This window comes from Alnus glutinosa, chromosome 4 (assembly GCF_958979055.1).
Source record: "Alnus glutinosa chromosome 4, dhAlnGlut1.1, whole genome shotgun sequence".
Classification (NCBI taxonomy): domain Eukaryota; kingdom Viridiplantae; phylum Streptophyta; class Magnoliopsida; order Fagales; family Betulaceae; genus Alnus; species Alnus glutinosa.
The window spans coordinates 8881681-8905086 of record NC_084889.1 but is presented as its reverse complement, the minus strand read 5'-3'; the positions used below and the strand labels follow the sequence as shown (position 1 = coordinate 8905086).

At 35.6% G+C, this 23406-nt stretch overlaps 2 protein-coding genes across 3 annotated transcripts; one reads left to right on the top strand and one right to left on the bottom strand.

The window, feature by feature from the left end:
- Positions 1-1185: 1185 nt before the first annotated feature.
- Positions 1186-15375, bottom strand: LOC133866471 (uncharacterized). Of its 2 annotated transcripts, none has more exons than XM_062303008.1 (16): positions 15205-15375; positions 14228-14439; positions 12498-12634; positions 12300-12410; positions 12088-12189; positions 11833-11941; positions 11550-11750; positions 10809-10977; positions 10581-10662; positions 10398-10488; positions 9978-10074; positions 8116-8209; positions 5883-5955; positions 2264-2437; positions 2040-2162; positions 1186-1766 (listed from the first exon to the last, which is right to left on the bottom strand). In XM_062303008.1, the coding sequence occupies exons 1-16, from the start codon at positions 15215-15217 to the stop codon at positions 1605-1607; spliced, it is 1950 nt and encodes a 649-aa protein (XP_062158992.1). In that variant the 5' UTR covers positions 15218-15375; the 3' UTR covers positions 1186-1604. The 2 variants fall into 2 exon arrangements, with proteins under 2 accessions (XP_062158992.1, XP_062158991.1); XM_062303007.1 differs by having other exon boundaries at positions 10398-10491; positions 15205-15374.
- Positions 15376-15811: 436 nt separating this feature from the next.
- Positions 15812-22384, top strand: LOC133867225 (COP9 signalosome complex subunit 4). The gene is made up of 14 exons (XM_062303941.1): positions 15812-16055; positions 16150-16301; positions 16477-16580; positions 16708-16768; positions 17550-17642; positions 17738-17838; positions 18222-18330; positions 18415-18459; positions 18563-18631; positions 18742-18833; positions 18919-18961; positions 21270-21329; positions 21852-21911; positions 22172-22384. The coding sequence occupies exons 1-14, from the start codon at positions 15926-15928 to the stop codon at positions 22244-22246; spliced, it is 1194 nt and encodes a 397-aa protein (XP_062159925.1). The 5' UTR covers positions 15812-15925; the 3' UTR covers positions 22247-22384.
- Positions 22385-23406: the final 1022 nt, after the last annotated feature.

The following is a 23406-nucleotide window of genomic DNA, read 5'->3' as shown; positions in this document are numbered from 1 at the left end:
CAATTGGATTGTCCAACCCAAAAAGGAACAGCTTGGAGTGCGGAGGGCATCAGCCTAGGATGGATAGACCTCCATGTGAGGCTACCTAAATTGTATGCAATTCTTACAAGCAATTGCAAGGCAGCCTCTCCAGTCAAAGATGGTGCACCAAGGGCGGAAAAAGATAAAAGAAGCACATGAAAGTCAGTCATGCTTGTCATGTTACTCAGATGTAAAATGATAATATAAGGTTTTACTAAATTCATGAGCTTATAGCAGTAATCTCTCGACTGGTGTGAATTTGTTAAAGGTCTTTCCATATGATTTCCAGGCTTTTACAGGTAAGAATTAGGGCCAACCAGTTTGCTATATTTCTTACTTTGTAACAAAATTCAACACAAATTGTCAATCAAACGCCCATTAATGAGTTTCTTCTCGACTCGGATTTCCTCAATTTAAGGAATGATCTTTCTCACTTCTGATCTAAAAAGAAGAAGTGGACAATCCTATGCATAAAAGGAGGTAGGCTCCCTAATAGTAGACCTAAACCAAACTAAAACAGCGCTGAAATAATTACAAAGGGTAAAAAATGGATCAAACAAATGATCCGATTCTCTCAATGGGCCACACAAGGCAGTTCTAAAAGCTCAAGTAGAACAAATTAGGATAAGCCTATCTAAACCCCTACTTGAAAACAGTGACAACTACCAAAAGATGGCCGAAGGTAAGATGATTTACTCCATCAATTAAAAAAATGCTCGTCTACAAATTTTTTATAATTTGCCAACACATGGTGACATGTTATTTAAGAGTGTTAAAAATTTTTTTGGTGGTCAATCACATGCTAACACGTGTCATCGAGTTGTAAAAGAGTTGTAGATCTAGCAACATTACTCATAAATTTGCCAGCACTAAATCGCAATATGGGGCATAAGAAATGACACATCTTTTTGAAAGAATTGTTTCTCCAAACCTAAATGCATTTCAGCACCTTTTTCAGACTGGATATCAAAAACTACGGCAAAATGTTACACGTCCAGCATTTTTAACCAAAAAAGGAAACTATATTTGGTTCAGAGAACATCAACACATCTATTACCAATTTAATAGAACATAGTTTAAAATTTACAATAATCTATGGTCCAACAAAATAGGCAAGCCCGGACTTGGGCATAAAAAAGTGCCTTATCATTCACAAATAGGATAAAAACAGGTCTGAAATTCCACTATAAACAGAGAATAAGAGCAAATTGAACGAGCATCAATACAGTAACCACCATTGAACAACTAGGAGCAAAACACAAGAGCAAAACACATAATTTTTCTCATGCAGAAGAAAATTAGCTGCAACTAAGCCTCTATGTGCATGTGATACTAATTACTAAGAACGCGTAAAAAATACCCTAGCTCTTGGACAAAGGTTCTCAAGTTTGTTGATTGATTTCTCTTTCAGGTAAAGAAAGCTAGTATGAATGCAGAAAGTGAGTAACTGTTGACTGTATCTCTCCACCTTGAATATATCTCCCTGCATGCCCTCTAACTGTAAATTCGTGTGCGCCTTCTCCAGAAGAGAAACCCCCTCTTTATTCCGGTCGTACTTTCTGAAGTGTGCAAAAGGCTTTCTTTCATGATCGGCACGTGGTGAAGATCTCACCCCGCATTACGTCAACTGGCATGTGCTCAACTGTGTAACGCTCAGGACCAAGGTACACACCTGTCTTCTCCAAAAGAGCAATACCTTCATTCCTACCATATCTTGAAGCATAGAGCTTCAGGTACTCGATGTCCTATTAAAGCACCCCAAACATATATTTTATCAAAACATGCAGTGTAGACTTCGCATATTATGAAATTACTCGAGGAATATAATGAAGAATACTGGATAGAAAAATAAATATTATGGAATGTAAGAAGAGCAGGTGTTGTGATTCTGAAAATTACCGAAGATAAGAGTCGAATGTTACTTGTTAAATATTACTTCCAGCTCTAGTAATTATGATGTACCTCCATAATAATAAATAATAAAAACTAAACAGGCACGAATTCAAAAATCATTTCACCTGCAAGCCACTAAGAATGCGTTCTAGTCTAACTGAAGCAACTGGTTGATGTGAAGATGAGAACACCTCACCAGGGTAGAACAAAACCCCATCTCCAGGGGGAAGGCCACGCCTAAATCTTATCTGCTCAGGCAGACACAACATTTCAGCAAACACACATACACATATGGAACTTCTAAAAGGTACCGTTCAAGTTTATAAATGAGACCATGTGGCCAGGCTACCTCAGCGCTGGGAACTGATGCCTTCTCATAGCAGTTGGCACCCCAATATAAGAACCCTGTACCACCTTCTTTCCACACACGCCAAAAAACAGCACGGTGTTGTGTACCTCGCATGCCAAGGTGCCAATTGGGATGGGGATCGGATGGTCCCATGCACACATATGTCCACCACTCCTACACGAAAAACAAGGCTACCTCCTTTCAGCAAGTAAAAAACATGATGCAGTCCAAACAAGTATTATTTAGAAATTTCATGCATACATCCTGTGTACTATGGGTTGCGTCCTTCTGTGCTTTTTGAAATATACTTACAAAAAAAAAAGTATTATTTAGAAATCAGAGGGTTATCATGCATTTGGTACAATAGGAATTAGGGGGAAAATCCCTCCGAAAACACAAACTTTCTTGTCATATTATAGATACATTTGAGCAAAAATGTTAACCATATCCCATGCAGCCCTCACTGCATTTCAAAGAAAAAACAATAATAATGATTGAACATTAGGGATCAGCATTGTGTTAAAAGTATATTCAATGATTAGAATATATCATCAAATGAGATAAAACATTTTTTTTTCCGTGCATAAGACTTTTTTTTTTATATATATATATATATAAACAAATTTCAATGCTACCGAGATTGGAAAGCTCACAGTTAAACTTCACTCTCAATAAGGAATTACCCAAAGAAATCTTAGAATACTATAGATAGAATGCCTAAATATCAGGTACATCCTTCATTATAACATTGCAACTATTAGAATACTAATTAAATGATTAAATTAACATTTTTTTATCAGTTTAAACATTTAGAATAATTAGTAATTTAACATAGTATAAGAGCAGGGGTTGTAGTTCGAATCTTGACTCTAAATTATACCTCCCGTGTAAAATAAATATTTCATATGTTAAACCTTATTTATTAAGGGAGAGTTTGGGCCCAATCGTGAATAGTAATGTTAATATATTTAAGGGAAAAATCAAATTTAGTTCCAAGGTTTTCTTGCGATTTCAATTTAGTCAATGAATTTCCAATTTTGACAATTTGGTCCTTCGGTTTTCCTCCAATTTTAAATAGGTCCCTCCATCAATTCACAATCCAATTATTTAATGGTGTGTTACATCAAACCAATCAATTGATACCACAAAGCTTTCGTTTGACATGTCATAAGCTAACTATACATATCATGAGATACATTTACTTTAAATAAAAAATTATAAAAGAAGAGAAAGGTGCCCAGCCACCCTAACTAGCGAGAGGGCCGCCCCTCGCCGAATGAGGGGTGGCAGCCCCTCTCCTATGAGGGTAATGTCCCCTCTCAGAGGGGTGACCGCCCCTTTACCCCTCAAAGGAGAGGGGCGGCCACCCCTTGGTGAGGGGAGGCTGCCCTTCTATGGAGAGGGGTAGACCCCTCCCCCACCTTTCTTTTATATAATATATAAAAAAATTTGGACATGCCAATGAGCTTTAGCTCAAATGGTACCTCCTCTTTTTGTAGCAAGGTAAAGGGTGAGGTTGTTGGTTCAAGTCCTAGCGGGTGAATAACTTACCAATAAAAAAAAAATCTTTAGGACATATTTGTAATTTAAAATAAATGTGCTACGTGGTACGTACAATTGGCACATGGAGTGTCAAACAAAAACCACGTGGCATCAATTGACTAGTTTGATGTGGCACACCATTGATTAATTAGACAGTAGATTGACGGAGAGACCTGTTTAGAACAAGAGAAAAACCAAAGGTCTTAATTGTCAAAATTGAAAACCTACCAACTAAATTAAATCACATGAAAACCTAAGGACTAAATTTGATTTCGTTTTTTCAAATATTAATTAAATGATTAAATTACCATCTCCTATTAGCTTAAGGTTTTTTTGGATGACTTATGATTTAACAGTAACAAAGAAACAACGCAGTTTAGATGAAAATCACCAGCCCCAACAGCAACCACAGACATCACGTATATAATGGTCTAGCTCAACACAATGTTTTTAGTTAAATTAAAACGAGAAAATGCATTGTAAGTTATCAACAAGAAATCAAATGCAGACAACATGTATAAAATTACTGATAGATCTACTCAATCATGCCAAGCAAAGGAAAAATCCTGCTAGCATGGTCTTGAAACAGGAAGGTAACCCTCTATGTCAAATGTTTATAACCAAAGCAACTTACTTCATACATGTTATCCATTCTAATTTACCTAAGAGAGGACACTGCAAATATAAAGATGGAGACACTGCCTGTCTTACTGCTTAAGAAAATATCAATTTGTAATAAAACCAAAGCAAGTTACTTATCAAAAAAAAAAAATCTTTAGCAATGAAAATGTCATTTTTGCTTTGAGGTTTGGATTCAACTTGCACAAACTTTACACCTCTAAACAATGCTTGAAATAAGTATTACAACATAAAGAAGTATAGGAGACCACATACTAATCATGATTCCTCAATGCTATCAAAATTCAGATCCAAGCAGCCATTCCAATTCTTTCGCATAAGCGGTAATTTATGACAATGGATTCCCTCTGATAATTATTGAGCAATTTTTTTAACTAAATAGTAAAAGTTACAAACTTCAACCAAGCAAAGACCACAAGCATGACTTTCAAGAACCTTTGCTGAAGGCATTCTTAGGAGGTGTAAATGCAAAAAATTTATAATCTCTTTAAATAAGAAGATGCAAATCCACAAATACCACATCATAACACATGATATCAAATCAATAGTTCTAATATCATATATCCCATTAAAGAAAATGAAATTTAAGCACAGAAGACTTTTAACCCAGGTCTGTAGTTTGCCCCTCTACGGGACTTTACCAATTAAGTAGCTGATATCTCCAGCAGTCCACTCATTCCAACGTTATATACTACCTAAAAAAGAGGCATATCCAAGTCTGAACAGACTGCAGTGACAAGTTACCAAGATACTTAAAAGTTAGAAAACTACTTAAGCTTAGGCATGTTTGCAAAATAAAACACATGCAATCCCCTCCACCCCCACGCCCCCCCCCCCCCCCCCCCCCCAAAAAAAAAGATTCAATGTTCTATTCAACACAAACATCGGATAAGTATAAGGGACCGGAGAGACTGGATTGTCATGTCTCACAAACCACCCTGGTATTTGGTACTAAATATATAATGATATATACTACAACAGCAAGAAAAAAAGTATTAGAACGTCCAAAGTAACACATTAGCAACAGAAGGCAAGGGAAAGAGAGATAAATAGTCTGACCAAAGGAGGCGGAAAGCAATTTGAGCCTTAACCAAACAGCTGGACATAAGGCACAAGTTTGCTACACAATCCACCAAATGTTCTACCTAGGAGATAGTTTATGATACATATGGACAAATCTTTCTGGAACTTTTTCAATGAATGAGAGGACCCAAAGGTAGCTCTATCGGTTAGGAACCACGCCTCATGAAGCGAGGGTCACTAGTTCGAATCTCTCATTCCCTTCCCCCTTGGGGTTAAAAAACTACTTATATAAAAGAAAAAAAAATTAATGAATGAGAAAATTTAGGAAACGCACTATACAACAAATTAGATTCAAGAAATATTCACAAGAAAAGAAGATTATAAGCCACAGGTAGCAGCTCTACTTGAATATTACCTCACCATTCTCTGGTTGTAATTCAGCAATAATATCCTTGACCAAATCCTCTCGATTGCCAAGCACCCACTCACTGCAATAATAAAGTCCTGAACTTTTAGGCAGTAGAAAACATCGGACCAATTGTGAGGTGCATCAGATGATTTCTGCAACATGAGCTAATATACACACATGAGACTAAGGCAGAAGCCTCTTTAATACTACATATAAAATATGAGTCATTAACAAAATAAGTTCAATCTTGCAGTCCTGCAAACATTCATGTCATGGCCAATGAGTATTCACCTTCAAATCTTCAACTGCACAATCAGACCTAAGATCTAGTTTGGTAACCATGTATATGATAAAAGTGAGAAATATTGATGACTTCCGAAGGCAATATTGGTGTCAAAGTTTAAGAAACCATCCTTCCTTTTATTTTGGAGTAGTTAAAAAAATACTATGATGGCTCCGTTGCTTTATATTTATATATTCATTTAGTCTTTTATTCAGCAATCCCAGTGTCCTTTTCTTTTCTTCTTCTTTTTTTTTTTTTTTTTTTTTTTTTTTTCCCATATTCTTTCATAACAAATTTGTCTTCCGGCGTGAAAAAAAAAAAGTTCGTGACGCATTTCCACGTAAAGATCATTTCCTTCATGAGTACGTTCACCTACTCCGCCAAATATGGATACACCTCCATGACCTTTGGCAATGTTGTTGATCAATTCCATAATGAGTACTGTTTTACCCACTCCAACTCCCCCGAATAGTCCTATTTTTCCGCCACGGTGATAAGGAGCTAAAAGATACCGCGAATTATTGCATTTATCCGAGTGATCCACAAACGACGAAAATCTCTCTTTTGCCTACCTCTATCCTGATAAGCCAAAAACAAAGCTCTTATTTTCGGTTGAGTAATAGTTCTAGTAAGTCTTGAATGAGCCCCTTGAAAGCTTGATGCAAATAAACTAATTTTTGTTCTACGTCTCCGAGCCATATATCCTCATTTAATTCTGGTCATTGAATAAATGAAACTTCGATGAATAACTAATTGATTTCCTTTCTTTCAGTTATTCCTTTCCCTTTCCTAGTTTATTACTAACAAAACGGATTCTTCCAATGTATAAAATAAAAACTCACTTTTACCTATTTCTCTTGGTAATCTATTATTAACAACTTCTTTCCAACTTTCACTGTAAAGGAATATTATATTGTACCGGATGATTAGGCATTACTTCTATATTAATAATTATATATTAAATATAAGAAGATAAAATTTAAAATTGCGTATTTGCGCGAAATCTCTGCTATTTTTTATTCTACCGCTACAACATCAACAATTCCATGAGCTTGGGCTTCTGTTGCTGACATAAAAACATCTCTTTCCATGTCTTCGGATACAACCCATAAGGGTTTGCCCTTTCTTTGTACATAAAACCTTGTGATGGTTTCGCGTAAGATACACGCTACACCACGATTTTGAATCAGAAGAGAGATTTCAAGAAATGGCAAATATATTCACTCTATCAATAGGGATAACCACATCAGTTTGAAAGAGATCGTGGCGGGAAGTTGTTCGAAATAGAAAAGAAGAATGAGGTCATGATAGGAAGCGAATGTGGTCCCCGCTTTTTGATCAGTAGGAGGTGCCTGTCATGCTGAGCACAATCAGTTAAGACACAATGGATTAGACAAGTCACCGAGGGAGCCCAAGCCCAATCTCAACCTGAAATTCCAACAATAATGAGCATGACATTTTTTGGACTTCTAATTTTATAAGCCATGTCCCATTCCCATAGTAGACAAGATTGAGCCCAATTGTGACTGCAACATGAATCTTGTGCTCAAAACACAACCATTCACCTAAACAATTTTGTGACAGAAGAAACAGATATATGCTGCTCATGCATATAAAATATTTTCCTATTCTGACACAGCTTTCTGCTGCACGGTGACATAATGAGCCCAAACCATCCCTTCAAAGAAATTAACCCACATTAATGATGAATTAACTTAAAATAAAACCACTGCTCTAGAAACACTCAGCTTAGTACAATAACTGGCAGCTAGAGTTCTTACGAACTAGAACCATTTGGTGAGTTGGTTGGGGATTATACATAATCCTTTGCCAATTATCTTCTAGTTCAAACAAGCGGAATTAATATACAAATTCAAGTACCAGTATAGTTTTCTATAATAAAACAAATAAGAAACATTTCTAGTGGCATTTAGAAAACCCAATTGACAAAGATACCTTGTACAATAAATTTGAGTATGAGGGCGCAGGAAATTTGGAACTTTCACAAAAGCCTCAAAAGCAGTAGGTGCAAGAGGTGCATCACTTGGTCCTACAAAATAGATAAATGAAGGCAAGAACATAGTAAAATGTAAACCAAGGTTTTGCAGTAATTGAGAACATGCACAGATGTGCAAACAGACACACAGGGAGACTAAAGCAACATATTCAATCAAAGAAAAGCGCAACTAGCACCAATGAAAGTGGGTGTGATAATTACAAACAAATCCAATTCTATAGGTTGAAAAAGGGAGCCAAAAGTCTGAACATTTTAGTGTTAATGCTTAAACTTTGATTTTTTAAAGAAGTGTTAATTCCTATACTGTGATGATTTTAACAATGCACAACACCACTTGAACAATCGAAATGATGTGTTTCTCAGAAAAAAAAATTATGCACCCATATGAATCATTAAAAAGTATTCAAAAGTAATATAATAAACTAATAGATTTAGATTCTAGTGATAAATCTCATTCTGAATTAAGTTCTCGAGCAAATCATATGCTATTATATTGCATTTGGACGAACTAGGTTATAGATTCTATCTTTTCAACACCAAACAAATGTGATTCAACATCTACAGAAACATGATTCCCTTGACTATATTACCAGCATAAAGAATTTAATGAATAAGATACTTGCAGATCGTTTCACACGAACTTACCCAGAAGATTGAAAAGCTCGGCCTTGTCAATGGAATGACAAAGCAAAGAACAAACTCAAAAGTTCAATTATAATTTCCCACCAAAAGAAAGTTTCTTCATCTTTAGCTTCTGCTCAATCCGTAATACATATAGTCTGATATATAGGTCGCCAAAATAGTTTTCCTTCTTTCATTGGTATTATGAAAATATCTTAAACATAACAATCTTGTCAAGACATTTTTTCATAGACAATCCTGTAGAACAATATAGTCAACACAAAAGACCATCATCACCAATAGGATCCCAAACCTTAAGGTAAATATCACACCTTGAATTTTTCCTATTTTCATCTTTCCCGCCACTTCTCTATGCTAGAAAATCTCAATTAATTCTTTCACCTATAATTTCTAACACTAGTAATATTGTCAATCCCCTAACTCATAGATCATATCAACCTGTATTTGATATTGATTCATTAGTTATTGAATCCATGGATTTGGGTTATTGAACTATAAGATATCAAAACCTGCAAGCAGACTAATAGATCAAATTCAGACCATAAATTGATCGACTGACCAGACCAAAAGCAAAAAACACATCAATTTACATTTATGACCATACCAAGAGAAAATCCATTGACTACATTTTTGTCCAGAGCCCTTAAAACGATACCAGAAAGCCACAAGATCATGGAAATTTGAAGATCATAAAAATAGAATGATGGCAACAGAGATGTGGTCGCTAGTGTTTTCTCTTTTTGCAGATCTTCTTGGAAAAGAAACTTTGGCCATCACTGAAGCAGTAAAATACAGCATGCTATTCCAGTCTTTTCTTTTTTTTTCTTTTTTAATTTTTAAAGTAAACAAGGGGTGCAACCCAAGGAGCTATTCCACATTGTCTAATGTGGTCCATTCGCAGAGGATGGGGGATAGTCTGGCATTTGATGGTGTAGAACAATGTCATAACAATTAAGTCTTCATTCTTCTCTGTTTTTTTTTTTTTTTTTTTTTGATTGTTAAATTGCATATTGTAATTTAGGGACTCTCCCACACACATCCTATGTGCTTTGGTGTTTATCTTTCTAATAAAGTATTTTCTAATTAAAAAAGGGGGAAAACAGAGGGAAGCAATTAGGCATAAACTGTGAAGTTGAAAGAGAAGGTAGAGACCTCATACCACTGTAGTAAGTAGTTAAGACACGGGCATCAGGAGCACAAGTGTGAATCTTACTGGCCATAGTGCGAATGGAATCATATTGTTCCAAGTTTAGAGGCTGACAAATATTAGAGCATGCACATCATCTCATCAGAAAATTATAACGTAAGGCATTGCTTTAAAAAACATTTCAGGAATTGATACCAACCAACCGTATATAAATCGAAGCAAATAGAAAGGGAAAAGATGATATTTTATTGTGCATTCTGCAGACAAATATAATGTAAAATTTATCCCTTAACACTACCTCTTTGTCAATACATTTTCTTAATTAGACAGTTGTACATATAAGACAAATAACCAGCTACTTACATTATTTTATCATCCTAGGCATTAATTCTTATTAACATGACAAGCAAAAGGTCTCTTTTCCGGTCATACCTCATCCCACAAGTAAAAATAAGCTTTCTTCCAGTGAGTCTTTGTCCTCAATATCTCAATTTCTTTCTGCAAGTAATCCTTCGCTGCATCACTACTGTTGCACATCAACAAGTGGGTGGAGGCTCATCAATTTTCATTGTAAAAATACCTGACAGAAGCAAATATGGACAACTGACTGTATACCTGGAGACTGCTTGACTATATGGTACAGCATATGCAGCTAGTCGTGGGTCTGAAAAATATTCATCTGATTTTGGATGATTGGCTAGAATAGCCAAACAAGAAAAAATAAAAGAAAAAAAGAAAAATATTCAGCATCTGTATCTTATCACAAAAAAGCAAATGGAGGTGTTGTCTAAGAATTAATTAGTAATACTACTGAAATTATTTGCCTTGCTTCAGTAAACTTACCTGGCCACGGGCAGGTGTATGTCAACACACGCATACTATCACCCCATCTGCAGAAATATGGGCTGATTCTATATTGAAGAAGCCACTTGAAATGCTGGTCCAATGCCTCATACCACTCATCAGTTCCATGCTCAACACCAAAACGGTCCTCAATTACAGTATCAGATATCTTAAATTAAGTTAAAGAAATAAACAAGCAAACCCCACTGATAAAATCTATTTTCTTCATAAAGATTTCAATTAAGTGTTAGCTTACAACCCAATGCCCCAAAATAATAATTTAAATCTAAAAATAGCCAGGGTTCACATTGAAGATAGCATAGATCATGGTATTAACAATGCTCATAGTCATTGGTGGCAGACCTGCACAATGCAGCATCTCTCCATATTCCATTTGCATGAGTATAGTATTTTAGTTGCCCATGCTTTTCCGTACTCTATACCCATTGATATTTGCAATGTACTTGATGGAATAAATATATGAAAGTAAATATTCTCCATCCTTGCAAAATGTATTTGAACTTTAAATTAACAAGTTTCTATGCACTTACATCTAATATTGGCTTAAACTTCATTCTATATAACTTTACTCCTTGGTTTGCTTTGAGCTCCATTATTGACTGCACTTGTATGGGACTTAAATACAACTACTTTATTAAGAGAAAACTTGTGATGTTATATTTCAAAGAAAACACTAAGTTTAACTTCCCAAAAATTCAATTTGAAACAGAGAGAGGATACACCAAACACAGCAGGAAGAGAAGGAGTTGCAGGAAGAATGAAGTCCCAAACAGTCAAATGTAACTTCACACGTATTGACAGGTTTGAAATAGCATCTTCATCCATTATATCAACTGGCCCATTATCTGAAAAGAACTCAGAAAATGATGGAGACAGAAGAACTCTTCTTAGAGATGTACTTGCGGATTTCACTCTTTCTACCTAAAAAACAGATGCTCACATGAACATCGCCAAGGTTGACAAAAATATTCAAATTATACACAAAGTATATTCAGAACCCAACCACTTCTCCCAACGGTTTTCCATCAATGGGCTCCACAATGTCCAGACAGCTCCTAAGTTCTGTGTAAAGTTGATGCCTCTCAGCTTTGCCCAAGCATTGTGCTGGAGATCTGCAAAGTCGGAATGGATAATTCAGAGAACTCTGTATCCATATTTCAAGTATATTATAAAAGGAATCCTAATCAGCCATACTGAAATACCACAAAAGTTGATAACACAATTAAAAGTGATTAAGTAAATAGAGAAATGGACTCACCCTCCATCTGTTTTTATAGCAGTAATGATGATCTCCCCCTCATATTGACCTGGGGGCTGCGTGCCTGGAACATCAATGGAAACCCAAACTGCGGTGGTCTCTCTGCAATTTCAAGAAGAAGAAAAAAACCATCTCAGTGTCAGGCAATCAGAATTCATCCATTTAATCAAACCACAGTAAAAGAAGCACTATCAAATTAATGTGGTCAGTACCCTGGACTTAGGCTTATTTGACTAACTGGAAGATCAAGGGGCACAAGAGCATCTGGAACACCTAAAATGGGCACTACACGCCTCATCATTAATGATTGTCCAACAACCAACCTGCCCATATACAATATCAGCAGATTATAAACAGGAATCATAAATCATATAGCTCTACCCAGAAGAATATGTCTTCAAGAAACTAACCGACCACCACTTGTGGAGCATAAGTCATTACACTGAACCTGCACAACCCCTGCAACACAAGAACGTCCCCAAGAAACTTTTGGTCGTATTGCAATTTGAACACTTTCCCTTTCATTTCTAGCTGCCAGAAGATTAATCTTCAAGACAAACAAAATTTTAGAAGCTAGATCACTATGGTCGCTCAAAAACATTAGAGTACATGCTGACTATACAACATCTAGAAAGTTTATATGGTTCTACAGAATCAAGAAGCAAACAATAAGCACATATTTCTAAGTTACTACATCTCTTACATCCTCTTAAAATAATTACAGATAACAAATAAAAAAAAATGAGGCAATACCGCCAAATGGCAAGTACTCCTTTCTTCATTTATTCTTTATAGAAAACAGTTGACATATGAAACCATCTCAAGATGAGAAAGTGTTTTGACTTAATATATATGCTAAAACTTCCTAGAATCACAGACCCCTTAAACAGTTAACACCATAAAAAGTTCGCTACAAATTTTCATATACACATTGATTAACAAAATCTCAAGTTGTCCAAACAATGGAACCAAATTTATACTCTTAAAGCTTTTTTGTAAGACCTGTCTGGCATCTGTCTGCCTGATGCTGTGCAGCCTACCAGAAGTCTCTATTTTCTTTTTCTCCCTTCCCTTTCTCTTTATTTTTTTGGGCGCCTGTGCGGGGGGTTTGGGGGAATCCACCCTAGAGGTATTTAAGATCAGAAAATTGGACAGCAGACTATCCTCTGACCAGGAGCAGAATTAAAGTGAAAACTTCCTCTCTCTTTTTTTTTGGCTGATACTTCCAGAGATTTGTTGCTCTAATATCATGTCATATCAAAAGAAAATGTTGTATATAAAACATATGTTGAAGCTAAAAAACAAAATGTATGTAATGTCTGCTTAAAGCAAGTATTCTGACCATTCATAACGAAACTTGCCACTGCTAGACCTAACATCCTCTACGATTGTGGCGTACTTATATCATATTAGTTTAGATTAGTAAAGCATGCAAGAATGCATGTCATATCCTTTTAAGCACTTACAACCACATGCATGTTTCTACTTGATATAAAACAATAAGCCATACATGCATATTTGGGCTATTTAATCTACACTTACCAGTCTCCACAACTGCTGAAAATACTTGAAAATCATATCATATAGAAGAGACTAAATATAAACAACTAGGACCATGCATCTGTAAATGCATTCATAGATCCTTCAGTACATATTGGAATTATTTGGAGTGTAACTGCTAAGAATACGTGTGTATGGATGAACATGTTGATAAAGGTACATTATACGATCAATTAGTCATTACACATGCGCAGTCAGGACTATAATGGGCCTGCATCATTTGGGATCCACTTGTTATACAGCAATGGACAATAGCCCATGTATGCATGATTCCAAAAAAAATTGATAAGAGTTCATGGATAAATACATTAACTAGTGTACATTACCTGAGCAAATAATCATTATACTATACCTGTGTGTGCATCTTAGAGTGTAAAGGGCGTAACTGACGCATGCATAAGAATTTTTATGCAAGGACACAAGAACACTGGTATATGCATGATAACACAGAATATCGACAAGACTCACATGCATGGACATAAATATTAAAAGTCAGGACTCATACTGTGAAATGTACCTAGCTAATTAAAACATAGTTGCAAGCATAAAGCACTAGTAAAAACAGTATAATTGTGCTTACAGGCTCCAAGTCTCTCGGCATTTCTTGTGGCCCAACGTTTGCAGTACTTGGCATGCACCACACATGCACTAAATCTGCTGACAGGGCCTCTGTTGGGTCAATTGATCCCTTTATTGCATTTGTACTGTGAAAACCATCGTCACTCCATCCATAAGCAGTACCTCCACCAGCAACACCTTCAACTGGTGGCACCACAATATCCTGAGAATTCCCTGTCAAGTGCCTCAAAATTCATCAGAACAAAAAAGTAAAAGTGAAGAAAACTTCCAGTAATTTAAGCTTCAATTGGCATCTACACCAAGTAAACCCTCACAAAGTCTAATTAGGTCCTGAGATTCGTTTGCTACTAAACATCCACATCTCATATAGCAAATTCAAAAAATATCCAGACCTCTTTACGAAATTTGAAAGCAAATAGATCATATTTAAAACACATCAATGATACTTCGCACATAATAGAACACATAGCCTTCCCTAAAATTTAGCCCTCAAAAGCTTTTTTTTTTTTTGATGAGTAAAAGAAATATTTAAAAATTAAAAATTAAAACTAAGCATTTTTTCATTCTCTGGCCCGACGCAAAAGCAATTCAAAAACCCAATAACACTAAATTTGAACAGCTTTTCAACTAAATCACACTACATATTCATTCAAAGTCCAAAAATGATAATTACAAATAACGAATTAACTGTAACGGAGATGTAAAAATTAAAATTAAGAAAAAATATATAGGAAAAGAAAAGAAACCAAAGTTCCTTTAACAGAAACAAAAACCCAGAATCTCTTCGCATGAATAAGATTCCAATCCCTCTTTTCGTTTCCTTTATTTTCTTTTATTTTTCTTGTGATATTCTCGGCAACCAGACGGGAGTGAAATGTTCAGATAACGGCACAATAAGAACAGAACCGCCACAATACCCAACGTTTAGAATCGAATTCAAATGCGAAGAAAAGTAAGGAAAAAAGTGCTAAGACTAACCGGTGCTATCCATTTCGGTGCGTTGCCTGTGATTACAGAAACTCTGATAATTGCTTTCGAGTTCGGTTACGGAAAGAGTCGCCTGAGAGAGATGATCGCGTTTTTTAAGAGTTGCGAGAAACTGTGATGCTGACGTGCTGTTATAGGATGGGGAAGTTTTTATGTAAGTACTCCTTTTGCTATGACCGTACCCTTTTTGCTTTCCTTTTGAAAATTAACTCGTTTCTTTAAAATTGCGATTCTCAAATTCTAAAAATGTGAGATGTTAAATTAATAATGATATTTTATATTATTTTTATTCGAAAATAATATTTATTTTAATTTAATTAAAAATGTGGCATATTAATAATGATATTTTATGTTATTTTTGTGAAAATCATATTTTTATATTATTTTTTTTAATTTAGTATTTTTATGTTTTAATTATCATTATTAACCTGTCATATTTTTAATATATAATATTTTTTATTAAACGGTTTAAATTTATATAATTTAAAAATCTACAATTTTAAAAAGAATTTAAAATTATATATATCCTGATCCGTTTATTGGACTCCTTTTTGTGTTCTTGTCACGTTTTTTTAATAAATTTGGGGCTCAGTACCCTATAAGAACGGACTTTGCAGGCAGTGGAGAGAAGGACTCTCTCAGGAAAATTTCAGGGTTTAGGGTTTCGTTCTTTGAAAAAAAAAACTGAACCGAGGAAAGAACTTGACCTTCAATGGAGAGTGCCTTCGCGAGCGCCTCTGCGATCACAGACCAGAGGCAAAGGATCGAGCAGTACAGGCACATCCTTGCCACCGTCATTTCCTCCAACGACGTCGTTCAGGCCAAGAAATTCATCGACCACGGTGAACTTTCTCTCTCACTCACTCTCCTTTTCATTTGCTTGGATTTCAAGCGCTAAAGAACCAATCGTTCAAGAATTTCCCTCTCGTATCGCAGTGTTATCCGACGACGTTCCATTGGTGGTGTCGCGGCAGCTCTTGCAGAGCTTCGCGCAAGAATTGGGGAAATTGGAGCCCGAGGCCCAAAAAGAGATTGCACATTATGCTCTTGCTCAGATTCAGCCTCGCGTCGTTTCGTTCGAAGAGCAGGTTCGTTTCGCCCAAGCCATCGGTGCTCGTCTGTTTAGTTGCTAACTGTATTAGTTTGTGATCGGAAAGTATGATTGCCTTTCCTGGTCATCTACAAGCTGTATTTTCCCTGGATTTCCGTGGATTGAGTTCATTTTGTTTAAGAAACTTTGTTATCTGTCTGTATGAGGTGCAGGTGTTAATTATCAGGGAGAAACTTGCTGAATTATACGAGTCTGAGCAGCAGTGGTCTAAAGCAGCTCAGATGCTCAGTGGCATTGATCTAGATTCTGGAATGAGGTCTGAGAGTAAGATCCTTTGTTGTTGTTGTTGTTGTCATTATTATTTTTGTGCTCATTTAAGGAAGTTATAGTTATGAATATTTTGTTATTTTTTAATTATTTTTCTATTTGGATGCCTCTATCAGAGTGATTGATGATACATTCAGGTTGTCAAAATGTGTCCAAATCGCTCGCCTTTATCTTGAGGTATTGGCTTTATTTTTCGAGTATAATCTTTTGATTGAGATGATTTTACTTAATATTGGTGCACTTGGGCATTACTGGACACTATTTGTTGAAAATGGCAACACTCGATCGGATTATAGGGTGTGTGTGTTTTTGTCTTGGAGGCTCCAACGAGAGAGTTCATCTCAGAGGACAACAGCCATACTGTGAATAAGAAATAGTTAGAAGATTCTAGAGTACTATAACAGTACAAGTATTCAAATGTGAAATTTTTAGTTCATAGGTGCTTGTTCTTCTATTCACATTCGAAGTAAACTGATGTGGACACCCAGTATAGGTGTAGAAAGCAATGGGATATGTATCATTCTAGCAAGTGGCAAACATATGGCTCGTTTATAGGATGTGATAATTAAGGTGGTCTGTGATTTCTGTGTGGATAGCATTTGGACTCCTTGCTTTCATTCGGATGACTGAAAATCCCTGTGCAGTTTTATGTCAATACTTTCATTCGTAGCCTCCATGTATACTGCTTGTGGACTTAGGGGCGCCTTATGCTTTTTAATAAATTATTGTTCATAAAAAAAAAAAAAAGAAAGATACTATTTAGCATTCAGGTTTGTTAGTCTTGTCTAGGACTTGATGGTGTTGTTCAATTGAGGGCTTTTATTCCTTATGCAGCATCTACATTCCAGTGATGCATTATGTTGATGAGCACAATGCTTGAATCAGGAAAAAAGAATTTTAGTCTTATGGCCGCATGTTTCACTGCAGTAATGGACTATGTTGCTCACTTATTTTTCAGGATGATGATGCTGTTAATGCGGAAGCTTTTATTAATAAGGCTTCATTTTTGGTTAGCAGTAGTCAACAGGAAGTCCTGAATTTACAGTATAAGGTTTGACATTATTTTGTCTTTGAAGATAATTGTGTTGAAGGCTGCATGCTGTAACACTTCAGTAATTGTTTTCCCTCTTGTTTCCTCATTGTTAGGTTTGTTATGCAAGGATTTTAGATTTAAAGAGGAAGTTCTTGGAAGCAGCATTACGTTATTATGACATATCCCAAATTGAAAAGCGGCAGATAGGTGATGAGTATGTATTTTTGCATTTTATCGATGTTTATCCAATGTTACCATAAGCTTTGTTTTTAAAAGGTGTGATTGCTGTGTTGTCTTTGGTCTCTGTGCGTTACAAATAGTTGTTTGTTGAATATGGCTTAGTTCTACGGATTATTTTCCAGTAAAGCAGCACGTCAGCTTTTCATGTTTCCAAACCCTTACGTTGTTGGCTCCATTTCTTGATACTAGATATGGATCTTTTCATCAACAGGTTATTGTCTAGGATAAATAATTCTATAATATCTCATTTATGATTGTCTTGTGAACCATGGAGTTCCCTTTCACTCTCTCCCTCTCTTCCTGTTTGCTTTTTGGCACTTCAATCAAGCTCTTAAAAGCTCATTATTTTTATTGCAGGGAGATTGATGAGGAAGCATTGGAACAGGCTCTTTCTGCTGCTGTGACATGTACAATTTTGGCAGCTGCAGGTCCTCAACGTTCTCGTGTTCTTGCAACTTTGTACAAAGTAAACACCCTCTATTGATGAATAGCATTTCCGTTTTCAGAAATCCTTTGCACCATTTAACTGATATATTGGGATTTGGTTCAGGATGAACGGTGCTCAAAGTTGAAAATTTATCCTATTTTGCAGAAGGTATCCCCCCACAAAGAATATTGCATGATTTATGCTTTGTTTCTCGTGACTGTATTTATTGAAACTTTTGATAGTAATTTAATTCCGAGGCTGTGTATCCCAGGTGTATTTGGAGAGAATTTTGAGGAAACCTGAAATTGATGCATTTGCCGAAGAATTAAAAGCACATCAGGTTGTAAACATTTTTTTTTTTTGCCCTTTTTTTTTAGGTTTCACTTCTACAGAGCTTACTAATCGTCGGAAGCCGTAGTGCTTTTGTCTCAACTGTTACTTCTTCCTCAGAAAGCACTTCTGCCAGACAATTTTACGGTATTGGATCGTGCTATGATTGAGCATAACCTTTTGAGTGCAAGCAAGCTGTACACAAATATAAGGTTTAAAAAGTGCTGCTGTTTTATTTTTTAACTCTTACGTTATTGTGGGCAACTGAATAATTTTTTTTAATGAATCCTGGCATAGCTTTGATGAATTGGGCACCTTGCTGGGCATTGATCCTCAGAAGGTACGTTCCTGTATCCTGTATTAATTTAGTTTGTTACTACACTTAATTCTATGTTTCCAGTATGTACAGTTACTGTGAATAGCACTAAAAAAATTATCACGATTTTATCACCAATTGTGCCCTAAAGATTTTGTTATGTGGGTTATCAATTTGCCGCCCCTATAATATTCTTTTATAATTTGGATAAGTTTGTTTTATCTGTTCATTTTCATGCAGTAGTTTAAGCTCAAAGGAAGGATGCATGAGGTTTTTACTTTGTAGGCAATTCCTTTCCTATTCTTTTCCCTTTTAGTTTGAAATCTAGGCAATGGCTCTCAATTTTAAGTGATTAATTGCTTTGTTCATGGTCTAAGATTAGAAACATATAGTATGTACTTTTAATTATAACCACAATAATATTTGGTTGATTGGAAGAAGATTTATTTATCTAAGGGAGGTAGATTGACTTTGATAAAAAAAAAAAAAAACACTCTTTCTAGGGTTGCGCCCCTCTGCGGTTTTAATGAATTGAATTACAATTACTTATAAAAAAAAAACTCTTTCCTAATCCAATTAAATCAGGTGGTTTGGGGGTTAGAAATCTAATTCATTTTAATTGAGCTCTATTGGAAAAATGGTTAAGGCTTGTTATGTTACGAAGAGGGAGGCTTTGTGGAAATTGGTGGTGAAAACTAAATATGATAGCTTAAGGGATGGTTGGTGTTCTAAGAGGTTATGGGGCCATTCAGAGTGGGAGTGTGGAAATATATAAGTAGGGGGTGAGAAGTTTTTTCAAAATTAGTTGGATATGAGGTGGGAGATGGGTCAAAGGTCAAGTTTTGGCATGATATGTGGTGTGGGAATAACCCCTAAAGATGGACAGAGTTTTCCTCCTACCAAATCTATAAAAATGTCATATGTCCCTTAAGCATGTGAAAACACATGCTTTTTTAATATCATGATTTTGTGATATTAAGTTGATGCCGAGTTTTATTGATTAATATTTTAGCGTTGAGAAGTTTAATTCCTTTTGCTACTGGTTTTGGAATTTTGCTTAAATAAAGATTTGAGTATTTTGATAATAGGGTTGTTGTTTTAGTGAGGTTTGTGAGGGGTGGGGTGGTCCTTTCCATTACAGATGGGTATGGAAGGGGCAGGAGGGGGGAGATGGGAATACGGCCGAAACAATTTCTAGATGTGGCTTAATAAGTCACATAATGGGTGCAGAAGTTAACACAATACCCATCTGTAGTGGGAAGAGAGATTAAATTTGTCGAGTTTTAAGAAAGAAAACAAGAGATAGGATATTACAAAATTAATTAGAGTAATTATATAAGTGGACCAATAAATAAATTAATCAAAATAATAAGATAAGATTATGATACTTAGAATAATCTCAATTGATATTACGATAAAATTTACGCCCAGGCGAAGCATTTTGCATGAAGTGTGTGAAAACAATCAAATTGAGGAATTATTTAGAAATTTACCTCCCAAAGCCTCCAAAGTCCTCTACTACATGAATGCTTCACACTACGATTACTTCTTCTTCTTCTTCTTCTTCTTCTTCTTTTTCTCACTTTATTATTATTATTAACATCTTATTTCATTTTCTTTCTTCAATTATTTAAAATCTAAAAGAAATTTCTAGAAAATCTCCCTTAGTCAAAATAAAATCCCCTTATATTTGTAAATCGCCCCATGATAGATTAAAACTTAAAATAAATTAATTAGTAATAAAATCAAAGCCTATAAACTAAACTTCACCAACCCAAAATTTATTTCCATAATATCCATGTGTTTTCTTAAATTTATTCAAATTTGTTACTATCAATAAAATATTATAATTAGCATAAATATTAAATTAAAACCTCGTTATTCAAAGATTAAAATTCGGGATGACACAGTTGAGGATGCAAGGTGGGACGTCGTAACATTTTGGAAGTTTGGAGGTTGGCTCCTTTGTGTTTAATAAGGTGTATTTATAGAGTGGAATGCAAGGAGCTTTGGAGATGGAGAAACTTAGGTGGTAGAGCTGAAAAGGATTATGTTCAATTTCCTTTTCACGGATAACAACGCATAATAGTCTTTTTCTTTTTCTTTTTTTCTAATTCTTCTGATTTTTTGGACTTTTATTCTTCTTTTTCTCTTTAATAGGAGGTTTCTCTTGTATACTTCTTATGCACTAAGGTTGTGCCCCTCTGCACTTTTATATGTTACTCACTTTGGAACATTCCAGTGTTATTCTCTCTCTCCCCTTGGTACTATACACCTAGAACAGTGCATTACGGTTGACTTTTCTTGAAGGGCCTAAACATTTGACTTGCAGGCTGAGAAGATAGCGTCGAGAATGATTTATGAAGATAGAATGCGGGGATCAATTGATCAGGTATGAATAACTGCTTATTGTCCAAAGAGAAATAAAGTAAAATTCTCTTCCCAGCTATTAAGTGTTCCCGTTGATTATGTCATAAAAACTGAGAAATATAGAATCATGGGTGTGTTTGATTGCAAAAATGTTCACCTGTTTTCAACTCCTGCAAATGAAAAGACTTTGAACTGCTATCATTTTTTTCCCTTTTCAATGTTGTCACAAAAAAAAAAAAAAAAAAAAAAAGGAGAGAAGAAATTTTATTCATTAAAAAAAAAAAAGTTGTTTTAGATGATTTGGACTAGAATGATTTTTACTGCAATTGAGTCATCAAATATCAATTCAGTCTTGAGAATATCCTTTTCTCCTCCGATTCTTTCATGGGCTAATTTGAGATTAGTTCACTTGATCTTATATTTGACTGAACCTAAGGTTCGTTTAGTGACTGAAGGAGGTGAAAAGGAATAAAGAATAAAAAGAACAGCTGCATACTCCTCTTTATCTTGTTGTGTGCCATCCATCTGAAGTATTTTGTATCAGGTAGAAGCTGTCATACATTTTGAAGATGACACTGAAGAGCTGCAACGATGGGATCAACAGGTGATTCTCTGCTTTGCTAGCTATCTATCAACGACCTATGTTGTAGAATAAACATGCACACGAGTTCAAAGAAACTGTTGCCTGCGCACAAATTGTTGCAACATTTAACTAACCCCCCTGCCCCCTCCAAATAAATAAAGTTAAAGTTCTCTGATTGTGTGTGATAAAGTTCTAAAGTGGTTATTGGTCCTGCACTATAATATAGGCTGATAAATGGCTCTGATAAGTGAGTTTCTTATTATTCTTGGGGTTTGTTGCAGATTGTTGGCCTGTGTCAGGCTCTCAATGATGTCTTGGATAGCATGGCCAAGAAGGGCTTGTCAATTCCTGTCTGATTGATATTTTCGATGACCACTAGAAGATGAAAGAATTTTTTTTTCTATTTTTTTTTTTAAAAAAAGTATTTATTCTGCTTTAAAAGATGGCTATTAGCTGTTCAATTTGATGAAGTTACTATGTAATATCTTTCTTTTCTTTTTTTCTTTTTTTTTTTTTTTCTTTTTTTTTTTTTTATGAGTACTATGTAAGATATAGAGCATCTCTTATAGCACAAGTTTACCTCCCTATGATAACTGGAGATCATCCTTCCGCTCAACTAGCTTCTGGCTGTTTCCATGACGAGATCTTTTAAATTAACTTTTCTTTCTCAGCAAATGAAAAGATCTTCTGAGTTAATTTAGAGAGCATTGAAATTGCCAGAGCCTGATTGGAAGATGGTTACTCCAGCCAAGCCAAAGTACCTCTCTGGGTCTAATTTTCATGGAGGAAACTCAATCAGGGAAAGGTCCAATTCACCTGCTTTCCCAAACCGTGTAGGATTTGACACTGGTTCATTTCACACCTTATTTTCGTATGGTCCTCAAGTTAGCATGTTATTTGCTAATATAGTGGTTTTACTTCTGGATCGCCATGCCGTGTTGTGTGGTGGTCATCATTTGCTTGGCCTGTTAAGATTTCGCCCCTTCAGAAACAAAGATTTGGTCCCCAGGGCTAGGATGGGTGCTTTCTAAAGGCGGATTAAGATCTCCAGTAATTACTTGTCTCGATTATCTGAATATTTGTCCAGAGCCCTATAAAAGCCTCCCCCCCCCTCCCTTTTTTTAAAGATACATTAACAAATTACAATAACATTCACAACAAGAGATGAGAGTACGTGGGGCAATGCTTTTGGAGATACGAGCCCAATACTTTAGGACACGGATGCCACAAAATTGGGATCACTAGTAAAAGTGATTTGTGAAGTGTATTGAATTACAAGAACTTAAATATCATTATAGGGATGAACAAGGGTAGAAACAATAAGGAAGCCCATGAACAAATACAGAAATTAAAGACTAAAAAGCTGTTAAAACCCTCGAAATACACAAGTGATGGCGGCCAAACCATTATCAGAAAGAAGCCAAAACAGCAACAAGGGAAAACTGCGGCGGTGCGTGGAGATCCGTTGATGAAGTCGCTACCGGTGGATCAAAGCTGGGAAGCACTATAAAGAACA